The sequence below is a fragment of the Fundulus heteroclitus genome, unplaced genomic scaffold (assembly GCF_011125445.2).
Source record: "Fundulus heteroclitus isolate FHET01 unplaced genomic scaffold, MU-UCD_Fhet_4.1 scaffold_72, whole genome shotgun sequence".
In the NCBI taxonomy this organism is placed as follows: Eukaryota; Metazoa; Chordata; class Actinopteri; order Cyprinodontiformes; family Fundulidae; genus Fundulus; species Fundulus heteroclitus.
The window spans coordinates 133491-151535 of NW_023397165.1; the positions used below are offsets into that span (position 1 = coordinate 133491).

The 18045-nt window shown below is 39.7% G+C and overlaps 1 protein-coding gene across 3 annotated transcripts in view; it reads left to right on the forward strand.

Annotated features, from left to right (window-relative positions):
* The window catches only part of LOC105927986 (carbohydrate-responsive element-binding protein), a 53191-nt gene that overhangs the window by 16421 nt on the left and 18725 nt on the right, over window positions 1–18045 (forward strand). For all 3 annotated transcript variants that reach the window (XM_036134034.1, XM_036134035.1, XM_036134036.1), the window contains exon 6: window positions 3146–3320. In XM_036134034.1, the coding sequence (XP_035989927.1) occupies window positions 3146–3320 (175 nt within the window). The remainder of the gene's footprint in view (window positions 1–3145; window positions 3321–18045) is intronic.

Genomic DNA, 18045 nt, shown 5'->3' on the forward strand with positions numbered 1-18045 from the left:
GTAGCTGGTACTCTTCATGGCTGTTCCCTGCAGCAGGTTGGTGCAGGACTCCACTGTGGTCAATCTGGGGTCCAACACCTCCCACGGGGTCTGTGGAAACACTCTCTGTAAACTCAAAATTTGGAGGCTCAGTCTCAAATTTTGGAGAGATTGACTCTGTTGTGGGTTCTTCGTTAAAAACTGCATGCCTGCTCTCTGATTCCACGTCATGCCATGTGTCAACCTGCTGGGGTTGATCATGTGATGATTTCACCTGGGGGGGGAGGGGGGGGGGGGGGGGACTTAGCCTGACATGGTCATACTCAATTCTAGTCAGAATTTACTAAATAATCACTGCTCCATAGAGCTGTGATTATGGGGCGTGTTTCGAACGAACCAGGAAAAAAAATGCCTCTGCACTCAATTGGGTAGACCTACAGCCAATAAGAACAACGGAGTGCGTGACGTATGTTAAGCGACGCATAGTTGTTGTCAACAGAACTCAACTGTTAGCCTAGAATAAGAAGATGAGCGTGAACGAGTTTTGCCGGTGTTGCAAAAAGAATGTAAGAATCCAAGGAGTCATTCAACACACGAAGTTCTCCAAACGCCATATAAATCGCATCGCATTTGTCGGTCCTGTCAGAACGTTATAACACGGTTGGAACGCGACATGCTTGTGTTAAAAAAATGGGCAGACGACGAAGGAGACCAACCTACTATGTTCACAACATGGGATTCATATCACGACATTGCGAGTTATTTACTAAGTCAGACAGTCAGATGATCTCTTACCATTTGTAAGTTAGATGAACTTCGTCCAAGATGATACCCATAACGTTGGCTTGAAAAACATCGAAGCCTAGCATGTCCCTCCACTGGTTGTTCAGCAGCCAGGATTCCGGGCTTCCGAAAAGGAGCTGGCAACGACCGCTGGCTATATCCACCTCGTCGTTCACGCCGAGTTGTATCGCCGTGATGCCCATTTCAGTTGCTTCTTTTACTTGGTCCTCCATGAGTGCGACCAAAGGCGAAACAACAATGACCAATGGGTTTTCATTGTGAGAGATAGAGATAGAGAAAACTTGAAAAATATGACCCAAACAGAATATAAAAATATCCACGCAGCACCTGAACAGACTATACTCAACTTTTCTGCACTGTTACAGACTCCAAGTAGCAAGAAAATGTGGGATAAAAAAGTTAATTTTGTATGACATGTTCCCATTAAAACATCCCTGTATAGAGAGAGCTGATTCCTCAGCCCAGACTTTTATACCTTGGGTCCATACTTTTCTCTCTTCAGAACAGTTTTACAAGTGAGCAGCAGATGCACACTGTAACACAGTTCTAGTGTCTTGTCCGATCTTGTTGTGCGAGAGACTACTGATAATAGTTTCTTAATATCTTATTAAGAGACATGATTTAAATCACCTTAAAAGACATTTGGTGCATCCAAGATGGACTTCAAATTCTGCACTGCATAAACGATTGTGCTGAAGCCAGAGATGAGGTCAGCTTTTGGATGAAAGTATACAACTGTAGTAAAGAGTTGGAGGAATTCACGGGGTAGACAAAAAGGTGACACTGATGATAGTTAGTGCAGCGTGCAAATACGCTGGCTTAATGTCGCAGATGAACAGTACCAAACCTTTGTTCGACCTGAAATGACTCATTTAATCATCCAAAACGGTATGGAACACATTAATTAACTGAAAAATGTTGCATAGTATGCCTTTAACAAATTGCACATGTGGTTTCTTGACCTGAAATGTGGCTGAAGTGATGAGCCACATTTCCCTTTGGCCGAATCTGGAAACAATATCACAAATATGAATGGAGGTGTTTGCTGTAAACTTGAGGTTATATTCGAGGTTTACCTGTAAATTGCAAACATGATTAATAAGTCAAGTCTATGAGCTCCAATTAAACTGATAAAAAATACTTTTACTGTAGCTGAATTATCGAGACGTTGATGTTTCATCAAAGATGAATTCATCCATCCATCCATCCATCCATCCATCGTCTTCCGCTTATCCGGGGTCGGGTAGCGGGGGTAGCAGCTTCAGTAGGGAGGCCCAGACGTTCCTCTCCCCAGCCACTTGGGCCAGCTCCTCCAGGGGTATCCCAAGGCATTCCAAGGCCAGCCAAGATACATAGCCCCTCCAGCATGACCTGTGTCTCCCCCTTTATAATTTAAAGGTGTGTCTTTTGTGGTGATATTGTGATCAAAAAATTTAAATAATTTCTTATTTTTTGGATATGCTCTTTATTGTGAGGTACCTCTCGGAGGCAGGGAACCCAAAACATGTAAATACGTGCTTTCGGAAGTGAGACATTTTGGGACTCTTGTGTGTGTATGTGTGTTATCCCCACTTAACCAACCGCAGTTTGGCTTGCCGGGGCCTCGGGTCTTCGTTTTTACATTCACGTGTGTGCCGCTCTCAGAATTAGGTCAGGGACAAAAGACTGCCGCTGTTTTCGAAATGTCGAGACGTCAAAATGAAACCACATAATGATAACCTGTTTGGAGGCTTGTGTTTATTTTTTGTGACAATGTGGGGAAAGTGTTATTTTTCATAATGGACTCCACACACAGATATATGCATGCAAAACTCAATTCTCTCAGAGGGGATGTCGTCGGCTCAAACGTAATCAAAACAGCTTCCGGCTCAATCTGGGCTTCCCTATAAGAGTGGCTCCAGATCTGGAGTAGTGGGTGAAGAGCAGAAAGAATATCAGGGTGAAATAAAGCGCTGTGTGCAGAAGGGAACGGACCGAGTCATGAGCTGCATCTTCTGTGAGTTTTCTACTTGTTTACCAGAATAAGGTGGTTCATTAGTATAAAGGGGGCATTCAATTATGTAAATTTATATTGAGTCTTGAATGAAATTTAATGAATCAAATTTAATGAATGTATTCAGATACATTGAGCTTTATTTAGGACTATGAGATCTAGTAATTTGGCTCAGTGTTACCAACTAAGAGTGATTTCTTGGTGTGGTGCAGCTACAATCTATCACAGTATGCGAGGCAGATGCCATCAGCGCATCGCTTTGGCCTCTTCTCTTTTTGGCTCTGTTTGTGGCTTCCGATGGCGAGACATTGCTCTGTGGCTTGATGTCCCAGTTGTAAACATTTTAAATTTTCAGCTGATATGTTCCAGGGACAAACCTGCCAGGCCATGCTGGACAGGCGGTCCAGTCATCCCTACCAGGAGCCTGAAGTTGCCCCAGTAGAGGTTCACATGTTTGACCTGGACTGCCTGCTATCCGACATCTCCGACACGCTGTTCACCATGACGCAGAAACCCTGTCCCTGGACCAACGACCGACACAACAGTGAGTTGTCCACACCTTCAAACTTTCAGAACATTTAGCTAGAATTTGTCTTTGAAATGTGTGAAACTGAAGGAAATCAAGCAAAGTGTTTAGACATGGAATATGAGAGAGCCTCGTGGTATTGTATCATTGAGTGCCATGCATTTCAAAGTATCATGGTATTATCACAGTTCAAAACAGAAATGTGCAGTTTACAAATAAATGTGCTTTTGTGCAGACAGTCTTCCCTGTTTTTCCATTCTTCTTTTCATAGAGCCACACTGGGAGTATAACGAGGTGATATTAGCTGATTAATTTGTCGGGCTGTTTCACTGGGTAGAGCCGTGCAGTCAACTGCTTTACAAACATGTTGCTTTTAGCTTGGACCAAGTAGCCCAAGTCACCACTAGTTTAATAAGAGTGATGGGTGTGGTCTCACGCTGAGGCTGCTGTTAGTTTTCTTTCAGCAAAATGGTCCTGGATTAAGATCCCGGCCACAGCCATGCAGAGTTTGCGTGTTCTTCCCACACATGTGTGTGTTTGTGTTTTACCCAGTGATGGACTGGTCCAGGTTGAACCTCGCCTCTTGATCAGTGACTGCTAGAGAGAGGCACCAGCTACAAAGTGACCTTGCATAGCTAAAGCGGGTGTGAAAGATGGATGGATAGAGTAATGGATGGCAGCGCTTTAGATTCTACACATAGCTGCTTTTGTTTATTCATGACCAAATGTATACTTCTAATGGTTGAGCAAAGTCACTAGGGTGATTACTGTTGTACAAGGCAAAACGATGTATTTCTCTGCATTATAGACATTCAAGCATTAAAGAAACCTGTTAAATAAGAAAGTATTTACAGTAACTTACTTTAGGTGCCCCTGATTTAATGAGATTATAAGTACAAGTACATCTCTACTTTTGAGGTCAAGCTTGATGAGAAATCTTAAAAAATCCAAGTTAATATAAGAGCACTTATGTTTATATTTTCCTACTAGGAACACAAAATTACCAACTATTGATGGAATAGCCTATCCAGCTGAACAGTGGCTTAGCTTTACATAAAACTGGACACAGGTGGTTATCAGTTTGCTTGAAACTGTAACTACCTGTTAGTGTTTCAACCAAAACAGAGACTATTTAATTTGAAAATCCAAAACAAGATTCAGGACAATAATTCCTGATCTTCAGCAGTGCTGTCTGGCAAATCTTGGCTGCTCGCAGGTCTTATGTACCACCAGATTTACCGGTCTTTAGTTAATCTAAGTTAGAAGTAGTGTCAATAGGTATGAGACAGATTTATTATTACTGACAAATTACAAGTCCAGGAAGTTGGATTTTTTTAAGCAATACCTGTTTTACTTAAACATGTGATTTGTAGGTTATTTTACAGTGGATATATCTTGCATTTTACAGTGGATATATCTTGCATTTCCACTTTTTTTTAAAATCAATTTTGTTGTGTACTTGGACTCTCTAGGAGTGCAGAAAACTTGAATGCAGTCAGTCCAGGTGCTGCGTAGATATCTTTATATTATGTCTGGGTGATTTTTTTCAATTCATTTAGTTTTCTTTATTCTTTGTAACGATTTTTGAACCATTACGTCACAGTAATAATGCGCAATTGCTAAACAAGGTCATGGACTAACAACTTACCAATTTTGCAAATCCGACAATTTTATTTCTTGCTTCAGTTTTTATGTCCAAGCTGAAGGATGCCAAAGCTATAAGTGGATAAGTGAAAATGTTTGGTTGTTGGGTGTATTAACCCACTCAAATTATACCGTCCCCCAGCAAACTACAAAAATGGTCAAAGGGGGTGGAGTTGAATGCTCTGCAACCTGGAGGGGTTGAGATGGGAAGTGCCTCCTTTGCATTTAAAGAGAAAGCAGGGTTTGTGAGGTGGGCTCTGGGTGCTGGTGCCTGGACCTGAGAGTATACAATGTGTGTGGTGAGTGCGAGTGTGTGTACTGCGTCCACTTTTTTTTTTTTTTTGATTGGAGTGTTCGCATGTGGGGGCACTAGGGTGGGAATGTGTGAATCAGACTGTGTACGTGGTTTTCTGTTTGTCTATTTGTCAGGTTGGGTTTGAACTGCCTTCTCTCCTGGGAGAGTCTTATGGGAATTCTAAACAATAATAACTGAATTCCCATCTTTACTAAATGAAGAGACGGTGGTGATGAAGTTCCAGCACTTTTATTGAGAAACAGAGCAGAAATCACATAGATCAGTGCTTCCCAAACTTTTTGCATCGCGTACCCCTTGGAGCATTTCATCTCCATCCGCGTACCCCCCCCCCCCCCCCCCCCCCCAAAAAAAAAGAAACATTCAACATAGGGATCAGAGTTTTAATAACTTGACTGCAGATACTAACAGTGTTGGGCAAGCTACTTGTCCAGTGTAGTGAGCTAAGCTATCAGTTACTCAACAATAACTTAAGCTTCACTACACAAAAGCTACCACCTATAGAAATATAGCAAGCTAAGTTACACAAATGTGTTAAAAGTAGCTTAACTACATCAGTAGCTACTTAACGTTGTACCAACCTAATGTCAGATCAATTGAAAATGAGTCTGATACACTGGTTAAAAACATTTATTAAAGATCAGCCAATGCCCTAACCCTACGTAGACATTGCTTTATGAGCAGCATGATAAAATACAAACTGAAGTAATTACTGCTAGAAATAAAACAAAAAGGTTATTTGCCTAGTACAGTACCCAGTACTCTATGAAACAAACTACTGTTATTAGTACCAAATTAAAGGTACTGTGTAGTGTTCTCACTCTGTTTGTTCACTAAATGTTGAAAAGAAATTAAAAGCTAAATAATTACGCGAGTGCGCGTTTTTTTACGTCACCGCGCGTTCTGGCTGGAAACGCGCGGTGACGTAAAAAAACGCGCGCTCGCGTAAAATACGGGTTGGAACTGTGCGTTATTGTACGGACGATAATTTGCCTAATCGGCTTGCCATAAATTCCACTGCCGTACGCATGTGCATGTTTCGATAGATACAGACAGGAGAGGCAAAGTAGAAGCTTGCGCTTGAACATGTCCAACCAACAACTCAGATTGATTGTTCACTCTGAATGTTGTTTCAAAATAGCAAACCTGGTTTCATTTCTTAGTTATGTCCTGGATTTTGTAGCGTTTGTGGACGCTACGTCGCTACTTGATCAAAAAATAACGTCACTACAGGAAAGTTACTTTATAAAGCAGTGACGCTACGGTCAAGCTACTGGAAAATGTAGTTTAACTAATAGCTTCGCTACATGTAGCGGCGCTACTGCCCATCACTGGATACTAACTACATCTGCATTATAAAAGGGCATAACATAATAACATGTAACAAACAAGAACAAAGACTATAACGAGCCTGTTCAGAATACAGCCAAAACTGCAGAGCGTGACGGAGTCCTTGTGACTCTAATGTGAGGGGTGTGCTTGAGAGGACGCGCATAACCCCTGTATGTCTGGCCGAATCGGCGACAGTTTCAGTCTTAAATCGTCTTCCACACATAGTCTGTGTCGGTATTTAGTTTTCAGGCTGGTCAGACATGAAAATCCTCTCTCACATAAATATGTAGTGGCGATGGCATTAATTTCTTGACTGCGCGTGTTGCCAGTTCAGGGTACTCAGTGAGCAGCCCTATCCGGCTCATCAGCGACACACCGGACGCAGCGACGGGACCAGGCTGTGAAGACCGAGGAGGACCTGGAGGGCTCTCCCAGCCAGCCGCACACTCCGCTGCGCGCAGCTCCTCCGTGCGCTGAGGCGCTCGGCTCCTCTTCACCGGTGTTACGTCAATCCGCGTTTCCCCATCACATACGGTCCCCCCTTCGTCTTCTTGCCGCTCCGCCCCGCCCACGCGGCAAAATAGGCGCGTGCTCGTGATGAGCACTGAGAAAGCACGCGCTTGTTCGGCGCGCTTGTCTGAGGAACTACGGACACCGTGAAAGCTCAAACAACATGTTTCGGCAAAGTTGTCACACTTTCTTCACGTTTTTGCGGGAAACTAATAGTAATAATACTAATAATTATAATAAATATAATAAATATATATGTTATACATATGATTATAATAAATAATATATATTTTATACATATATTATAATTATAATACATAATATATGTTTTATATATATATATATATATATATATATATTATAATTATAATACATAATATATGTTATAGTTATAATTATAATTATAATATGTTGTATATATTATAATTATAATATGTTGTATATATTATAATTATAATAGATAGATAGCATAATGCTATATGAATTAAAAACAGGGCAATGCAATTTAATGCTCAATATTACCCATCAGATACCGTTTTCCCTGTTTTACAATGGGGGAACGGTATCTGATGGCCATAAATTTCACATCAGATAACGTTCCCCCTGTTTTACAGTGGGGGAACGGTATCTGATGGCCATAAATTTCACATCAGATAACGTTCCCCCTGTTTTACAGTGGGGGAACACTATCTGATGGAGACATTTCACCCATCAGATAGCGTTCCCCCACTTTAAAACAGGGGAAACGGTATCTGATGGGAGATTTATGGCCATCAGATAGCGTTCCCCCACTGTAAAACAGGGGGAACGCTATCTGATGGGTGATTTTAACATAGGGGGAACGCTATGTGATGGGTGAAATGTCTCCATCAGATACCGTTCCCCCACTGTAAAACAGGGGGAACGTTATCTGATGTGAAATTTATGGCCATCAGATACCGTTCCCCCACTGTAAAACAGGGAAAACGATGGGTAATATTGAGCATTAAATTGCATTGCCCTGTTTTTAATTCATATAGCATTATGCTATCTATCTATCTATTATAATTATAATATATACAACATATTATAATTATAATATATACAACATATAATATTATAATATACTATAACATATATTATGTATTATAATTATAATTATAAATATATATATATATATATTATAGTATCATATATATATATATAGATATATATATATATAATCATATATTAGTACTTATATATTATACATCTATTATGTATTATAATATAATATATGTATAAAATATATATTATTTATTATAACATATGTATACATATATATTTATTATATTTATTATAATTATTAGTATTATTACTATTAGTTTCCCGCAAAAACGTGAAGAAAGTGTGACAACTTTGCCGAAACATGTTGTTTGAGCTTTCACGGTGTTCGTAGTTCCTCAGACAAGCGCGCCGAACAAGCGCGTGCTTGCCACGCGCGTGCTTTTTCAGTGCTCATCACGAGCACGCGCCTATTTTGCCGCGTGGGCGGGGCGGAGCGGCAAGAAGACGAAGGGGGGACCGTATCTGATGGGGAGACGCGGATTGACGTAACACCGGCAGGTGTCGTGCCAAACTAGTTATCCCCGCCAGAATGTGTATCCCCTGCGTCGGGAGCGCGCATTCAGCTTGCTGAACGTATAGTCAACTCCGCCTCATTTCCAGCCAATTCGGCGTGAAAATCAAGATGTTTTATTTCTCTTAACGAAATATAGGAATAGTCTCGTTAAAATTGAAAATGTAACACTTGTTAGTGCGATCGTAAGGGATTGCTATGTCGCTTAAAACTAGACTGATCACTTAGTATAACACGTTCTGAGAAAGTAAACGGCTCTGTGGTCATCTCAGATGTGTCACGAAAATATTAGCTTTATGTCATTAGATTGTCGCATTGTCTGTCTGCTGAAACTAAAAACCCACCTTCCTGAGTCCATCACAGCTGTCTACTTGTTTGTTTATTTATTTATTTGTATTTTTGAGATAGACCCGCATGAATGGATCATATAAAGCTGATTCCAAGTGTGATCAAATGAACACAAAATAAAGTTACTACCAAAATTATCAGATGTAATGATAATTTAATTCAACCAAGAACCATATTAAGAAAAAAAGTGTCGCTTTTTAAAAAAATAGAAAAATGTATTTCATTTAAATTTTATTAGAATAGTGTGTTATTAAATATTTGGACTTCACATTAAACGTTTTATTGATTTCAAGCACTGCAGCCCATTGTTATAAGTGCTGACCACACAGTTTGGTCTGAAAGTTTTCATTTCTAAGGAAACCCAGCAGGTTGCATCAAGTCTCTCCAAGCAGCATTTACTGATACAAAAGATATCGGGGTCCAGCCTGCCAGAATATGTATCCCCTTCCAAAATGGACTAAGAGTTTCCCACATTCTTGAGTTTTGGCACATAAACATTTCTTATGATCACCAACAACTGCAGAAAAGTTGAATCTGTTTGCTCTTTAAATGAAGAAGTTACAGGGGGATACAAAAAATATCAGGGTCCAGCCTGCCAGAATATGTATCCCCTTCCAAAATGGACTAAGAGTTTCCCACATTCTTGAGTTTTGGCACATAAACATCTCTTATGATCACCAACAACTGCAGAAAATTTTAAGCTGTTAGCTCTTTAAATGAAGAAGTAACAGGGGGATACAAAAAATATCGGGGTCCAGCCTGCCACAATATGTATCCCCTTCCAAAATGGACTAGGAGTTTCCCACATTCTTGAGTTTTGGCATATAAAACTGAAGCTGTTAGCTCTTTAAGTTTCTCCCAAGAATGTGGGAAACTCTTAGTCTATTTTGGAAGGGGACACATATTCTGGCAGGCTGACCCCGATATTTTTGTATCCCCCTGTAACCTATTAATTGAAAGAGCTAACAGCTTAAAATTTTCTGCAGGGGCTTGTTGTTATAAGAGGTGTTTATATACGAGCCCTTGTTTCTATTGGGAAACAGAAACAAGGTGTAATTAGTGTTCTTATCAAAAAACCCCATTCATGTGTCATTTATTTAAAAAATCCTCCAAGCACTTTCACATTCAAGATATTTCTGTGCACAATTATTTAGCTTCCAGAATTATGCAATTTAATAATAAATTAAAGAGTAATCTTTAAGTTCAAATGTATTTGCAGTAGTTTCCCAGTAATTCTTAACAGAATGCATTCAATGTGTGTCTTAACTTTTATTGTCTGACAGTTGAAGGTTCTCTGCAGCATAATTTTATCAACATATTCGATTCATGTCATTTTCCGTTTTATTTTGAAAACTTAGCTGTGAAAAAAGAAACCTTTCCATTTGGAAGCCTTTTCCAACTTCTTTTCCCTTTTTTAAAAAAAAGAAAGGGAGGTGCAAATCTTCACAGAGAAGACAAAATATGTATACCATGCTGGTATCTGTTTAAGGATGCCAAGGTTCTTCACAACAAAGCGGTGAGCAGGAGAGGTAGAGAACAGGAGCTTTTTGAAAACGTTCTAACATTGTTGAACAACCAAAACTACTTAAGCAAATCAGAATTAGTTCCCAATCTAATCCTAAAATAAAGTAAACCATACATGTGATTATTTGCCATTTTTTAACTGACGATTAAGGACTTTGATTAAGAAGTTCTTGGATGAACGCGTCTCTGCGTTCCTATTTGTGTAGGCCTCGGTAATCTGATCTATGTGTTCTGAGTGCCTGGTCAGGAAAGGTTAATGGTCCTCTGAAGCTTTCTGTTTTCAGCAACCCTGAAAACCCCAAACCCTTTACAGTCAGTGTTAGGTGTCAGGTAACCTGTGGGACTACCTCGTCGTCTCTCTGGGTCCAGCCTGGTTCAACCAGCTGTGACAAGTTTGCAACAAGTCCAAACCACAGCAGCTTGTCCCTGGGTGCTGTGCCCCAGAGGTCTCCACACCCTTTTGTGTGAAATGTCTCTCGTTGTAAGGATATCACCTTATGTCCTGTTCAAGATGTTCTTTGTACAACAGGCGTTCCAATGTGGAAAACATTGCAGCTTTGATGTTCCTCAGAGAAAACATTCATTCATTGATATCACCTTGAAGCTGTTACCCTTTTATCATCACAGCCCCCTTAGCAATCCTGACCAGATCCAAAATGTCCCCATAATTTAATCTAATTAAATTAATATTACTTCTTTTCTGTATGTAAGAGGATAACCACTAATTATCCTGATCTAGAAGCCTTCTAGGTTAATAGTTAGCCAAACTCAGTTTTATGTGTTTTCCTCAGGATGTTTTAACTTCTAGTTAAAACAAACTATTGCGTTATTTGTGTTCTAGTTGAGAGATATTAAATCTCCATAAATATTGTAACAATTGTACACTGGTGCTTTAACCCCAAATTTACCCATGTTAGTTAGTAGGATGTGTCATTATGCTAATTTTGCAGCCTTATCCATTACTTTAAGATGTTCTTTAAATGCGGTGTTTGCAATTTCCTTCGCATCAGCAGGTAGTTTAAAGGTTCAGGTTACTCTGCTTATATAGTGAAAACTAATTAATTTATTTATTTATTCAACTGTTGATATAATACCCACTTAATTTATTAGACTACTCTTTGATTCCATCAAGTTGCGTCTTTAAAGGTTTTCACCTGTATATAATCTTAATGTGTTTCATAATGTGTGTTTTGTGTTTTAATTGTGTACAAAAATATCTGAAGTGACGCAGTGATGCATTAAGTCGTGTCTGCCAAACTTATGTTTTTTTGTCGAAGGTTGTCCGATGCCTCAGTCATAGTCCTTGCCATTGTCCATTTTCAGTCCAATGTCTGAGTTCAGCAGCACAACGTTCTCCTTCCCTTCAAGAGTCCATCCTCCAATTCTCACGCCTGAAAACAGAATGAATTCTGCCAGTATTTTTTGCCAAAGAAAGCTCCATAGGTTGAAAAGAAAAAAAAACAGCAAAGAAGTCACAAACAAACATTTTAACTATAGTGTTCCCTCTAAAATGACAAACATAAAATAAATAAAAGAAAAAAAATAAAACTAAAAGAAATAGTAATAATGAATTTTTTTACAAAAATAAAATAAAATAAAGAAATAAAAAAATTTCTCTCACAAAATAAAACTCAAAACTGGATCAGGCTAAACTCAATGACATCACCTTTTCTCCTTGTCCCAAGTATCAGCCCCCATGTCACTGTGGCACTGTTTTGGTATTCACTCGCATCTGAGAATGTCTAAAAAGAGACTAAAATCTCTCTGTTAGCACATTCCTATCATATTGACCAGGTTTCTTTGCAAAGAAAAAGAGCAGAAAGATAGAACTGTTAATAGCAGAAAGCAACAAACATTTTTAAAACACCACCTTTCTCCACTGGGCAATCTCCTGGCATAACTTGATTAAAACTTAGCATAATTTAGTGTCCAAATATGATTATGACTACAGCACTGCTAGAACTGTCTTCTCAGAGTCTTCTGTTGGTAGAAAGGCGGTGTTTCCTTTAATCTGAAAGCAATAACTCAGAGAAAACAAAAGTGTTAGTAGCACACAGTCAAACCCTGGTCATTTTAGTGCCATTTTAATGTGATGCTCTTGGCTGAAAGGTTTATGGTTTATAATCTGGGAAACTAGATCTATTCCTTCCTTCCCTTTGAAACTCTGTTCAAAACACCTCCAAAAGAAATGAAACAAAGAAATAACCGAAAAACAAAAAATCAAAATGTCTCCCAAGGAGCACAATTATGTCTTTGCCAATATGACATAGGTTTTTGACTTATTACAAACTTTTGATATCCTTCTGGTCCTTTGGCCATGTATATTTACTGTTAGTAATTATTTTATTAACATATAACTTTCCAATCTCAATTGGTCAAGGGTGAAACTTTAAAGCAATGATTTTCTCTTTTAGTTTTTCTAACTTCTAGTGTTTCTCTATAAATGATAAGAGTTTTCCCCGTAAGCACATTGAGAAGACTGCCCAAAACAAACCGAGATTACAATTAGAATTTAACCCTTCAGTAGCTTGCTTTATTTTGTTTTTTTTCCCTCTGACATACTTTTCCTGCCCCCAGGCCAGAACATACTGAACCCAGCCTCACCATAAACATTCAGATGTTTACATCATGGTCAGATTTGTTTATCATATCTTTTGTCCTGTGTCAGGTTAAACTGTCCCTCTGAGGTTCGACTCAGCTCAGCGTAACTGGATAACATAAGATGGTTTCGTAACTGATGGCGCGTTTAATGTGGCCTTCTGATATTTTGACACTTCTCAAAATTCCTTTTTAGCTGATTTCAAATTCAAAGTAAAAAAAGAAATAAACTAAATGAATAGAAAACCCTCAGCAGAGTAATTCATATTTAGTTTAATACAGTTTTGTTCAAAGCCTAAGCACAGTTTTACATCTATTTAAAATCAAAGTTCATGTATATCTAAACATCTTTCAAATTGACTGGTTTGTGATGAATCATTGTTGTTACAAGCAATAAGATCTCAGTAATTTTATATTACTTTAGGGCTAAAAACAAGTGATAGGATCTGTACCTAATTTTGTAAATCAGTAAACTCAACAAGCTTTATGTACAGCTTATTGCCAGTTCTAACAAAGCTGAAATATTTTCGTTCAAGTCATGTTAATCTCTCCGTGTATCAATTTAATTTGGGCCGGATATTTAATGTGGGGAAAACACAAACTTTATGTTATGGAAGTCTCTCTTTTCCTTTATTTAGCTTTTAGTTAACCTATTTCATGCTTAAAAATTTCATTTGAATTAGGGAGCTACAGTCTCCATAAACAAATGAACATTTTTGAAACCATGATATTTATAATTTTAACTGAATTGATTCACACTGACGAACGTTTAGTTACATACGATACATACATACATACAGTTACAAAGAAATGATAACATTTGGACAAACAAACACATGCAGGCCTGTTTTTTTCACTATCTTACACAGATCTGTGTTTTTCATATTTTTTCAAAACGTCTATGGCAACGCTGAAAGATGTATTTTCAACATGTTAAGTTCCCCCTTAGTTTAAAAAGGGAGAGCGCACGCTGGCTACGACTCCCGACTGTTTCATCCACACACGGTTTTACCATTCAACAAAAAAAATTGTATCCGCAAGGATACAACTCTTTGTCTCACAGACACCTGGACGATTATCCATTTTTCAAAGTTATATGTCGCTATTAGCAGTTCAGAACACTTTTATCCATAGTGGAAGTGCCTAGTTGGTCCGCATGTAAACGCTTCCCCGGTGCAACGCCCTTTTCGTTCCTTTTCCGTTTCCTTTTTTTTTTTTCATTTTATTCAATTTTCGCTTCTCTTTTTTTATTTTCTATTTTAGTTTTATTATTTATTAGCAGTACCGCAATAAAAAAAATTAACCCTTACGTGGGAAATCTGCATGTTTAATTCAATCATTTATGCATGTCATGCTTTTTGGCCCCTACCTTTCCAGCATGAAATCGAACGTCTCACCCTGGGGCAAGGCTTGACCCTGGTAACTGCCTTTGACCCATTATACTGACTAATGCTTCCAGACTTTCTTTTCTTCTTTTTTTATTATTATTTGACCTCCGCGAGATCGACCAACTAAAATGAAAGGCCTCACATTTGATGGTCGTTTAGGTATAATTTCAAATCTACGTACGTCTACATAGAAGTCAGGAACTTAAGCATCCCTGCCTGTCAAGTGTTCTATAATTTATTGGCTTCCTACACTTGAAAAGGAGGACTTGAAGACTTCAGGAATTCACTCAGTCTTTTTATTTTCACCAATGAGTGAGAACCAATGAACAGAACAGGTGAAAAACCTACAAAACACATACAAAATATTTTAACATACATTTTAGGCATATTTATCTTAATGTCTAATTCCATTTTTAACCTTAAACATACATTTCTTTTACAATTTTAACCATAAACTCACAGTATTAAATTATTAAATTCCATGTCTGGTTGTATTTGAATGAAACAAATCCACACATTTTAGAATTACATTTTTCTTTTTCTTAGGACATAAGGTTTTTTACATTAGATATCTTAACATACATTTAGTGGAACCAAACTATAAAACTAACAGTGCAAACTGTTACTTCAATAAATTCTTCATTTCATTTCTCAAATGTGAAACTACAGTCAAATTTCATTCAATTGAACCCAGTTAGTGGCTTACCGGTAGTCCTTATAAGTCCTTTTCCATGAGATGCTGCTTTGGAGGCTCTGTTTGCCTTCCTCAGCTCTGTTGCAAAACCAGCAAAGTGGTTAGTGGATTCCTTATATACCTGAGTTGAGGGTGCTGCTGATTGGGCCAGATTTCTTTCACCTGCTGAGAAGTGCTGCAGAGTGGCATACTAATGTGTGTGTGTGTGTGTGTGTGTACACACCCAAATGTCTATTCATGCACCCACATCTAACCAATGAGCAAATCTGCGCAACACTGCCGCTTTCACCCACTACACTAGTGGGCAGCCTCTGTGCAACTGAACAGAAGGACTTCCATTGACCAGCTGCAAATCGCTCAGCCCGGTCTTCTGTTCCCCAAGTGAAAATCATTCTGCCCCTCCTCCTCCCAGCATGAGAGTCTGTATTTCAGCTGAAAACGTATTTTAATTAAATTTAGAATTTTAGTATAATGTTAAAACCTTAGTCACTGTTCTGTATTGCGAATCCTGTTTTATTTGCCTCTAGGAAAATATAATTCATTATTTCTACCGGTTTTTACTTATTACTACTTTTGTAGGTTTACAGTTTTAAATTTTCAAATTTCTGGAGGTATTCTTTAAATGGGGTGTAAATTGTAAAAGCTTGCAAGCATTTTTAAGCAATTGTGTTTGTTTTTAAAAAAGCTGGAAAATAATCCTCTTACTGTCTAATGAAAGATAGGTTCGGATCTTCGTGCCAACGCCCCAGAGACGCTCCGAGACCAGGAGCTCCTTCACATCCCTTGAAAATCCATTCGGGGTACCAGAGGTCGGATAACCTCTCTGGGCTGGCCAAAGCTGCTCCTGTCCCCGGACCCCCTGGCTTGTCGGTCGGAGATCCTGTTCATGACGCCAAATGTTATGGGAATTCTAAACAATAATAACTGAGTTCACATCTTTACTAAATGAAGAGACGGTGGTGATGAAGTTCCAGCACTTTTATTGAGAAACAGAGCAGAGATCACATAGATGCAAAGTAATCGCACCCCACGGTCCCGCTGCAGTCTGCGTCTGCCCTGTCTCTGCCCTGTCTCGCTTTTTGGCTCTCCCTAATACTGCACAGTGGCCTTGGCCTGAGACAAAACAAAGACAGTCTATCATAGACAATAATCATTCTACGCAGCATTCGGCCTTGCAATCAGCAAACAGTGGATCTTATACACAGCCATCATGTCTGTAGGCCCCCTATGTACCCTATGAGTGGTGCGAGGCCATAGTGACTTCAGAATAGTATTTCTTACAACAGAGGGAAAGGGAGCACTAAGTGTGGAGCCCACCCCTGTCCTGCTCCCCTCAGTTGGCTGGCGCTTTGTCCCACTGGTGCGTTGGTGATCCTCAATGTCCGGGGCTAAGCGGGCGGGCAGGCGCCAGCTCACCCCTGGCGGATGCTCTGAGGGGCCTATCAGGGCCAAGCCGGGGGACAGGGCACACGTGGGCCTCGGGTCCCTGGGGCCCATGGCTGGATCCACTCCGGTGTTGCTGGCTTCCCGTTTGAGAACATGAAATAGTCCCAGCATAAAATCTAATAAAGCTTCTTGCATATATAAATGAAGCGGCACATTATGGGAAAAGCAGTAAGGCTTGACTTGTGAAAGCAAAATCTGTTGGGCTTTTTTTTTGGCATCAAGAAAAAAATTTTTTATTGCCACACTGCCAGACAGGACACAAAAAAAGACACCAAAAACAAGGAGGAATGTGGGAGTAAATTAACAAGGAATTTAGACCAAATGTTGCAGTTCCACTTTACATGGACCACAACGGAATGATTTACATGTGTAAAGGAAGACCTGGATAACATGATATGTTTCCTTTAATATAAAGTCAATCGTAGAACATTTCAGTTCTTTAATTTACCAGTGAATGAAAAGAAAGATAAACATTTTAAATACCACTTAATTTCTAAACTTTTGGCAGAACCCAGTGTTGTAGTCAAGTCACTATGCCTCGAGTCCGAGTCCAGGTTCGAGTCACCAGTGTTCAAGTCCGAGTCAAGTCCAAGTCATTAAAAAAAAAATCCGAGTCGAGTCGAGTCCACTACTCATCAGAGTCAAGTCCGAGTCGAGTCACTATTGATCCAAGTTCGTTGTAGGAACATGCTGTGACGTGTGATGTATGACATGAAGCAGTAACATTCCATTGCACTAAAAACTCTTTTGCTGTAGTTACCCTTGGTTTTACTCGGTAAAACGGCTGCTTTTTCCAAGTCTAAGACGTCTCCTAACCATGGTTTTTAAACATTGTTGTTATGGAACGTGCAACAGCAACTCGATGTTAAAGCCACAAGCGGCGTCGATTGGCCCTCGCAGCCAAGCGCACTCCGGCCTATTGGCCACCGCCGCGGCTCCAGCCGGCCGGCGGGGTTCGCGCACCGCCGGCCGGCCGCCACCGCAGATGCTGTCACACATTTTCCTCGCCCGTCCACCTGGAGATTCCCACAAACGCGTTTGGCAGCGTTTCCTCATTACTCACAACAAATCTGGTGCAGATCGGTCGATGCAGCAAGGAGATACAGCCGTTTAATAATGATAATGCATTTGGCCACCGGACCGGACTAAATTGTTCGGCGGGCCGGACAATTTATACCGATTCCTGGACGGTGACTACAAATAGAAAAAAAAAAAAAACGGCCGATGACGCCATTAACGCCGAGCAGGAGAAAAACAACGACTTACCTTTCTATCAACTCAGCCCGTTTTCCAGTCTTTCCGAGCCCTCGACACTCAAGCCATCGTTTGAACTGAACGCTGGTATGTTG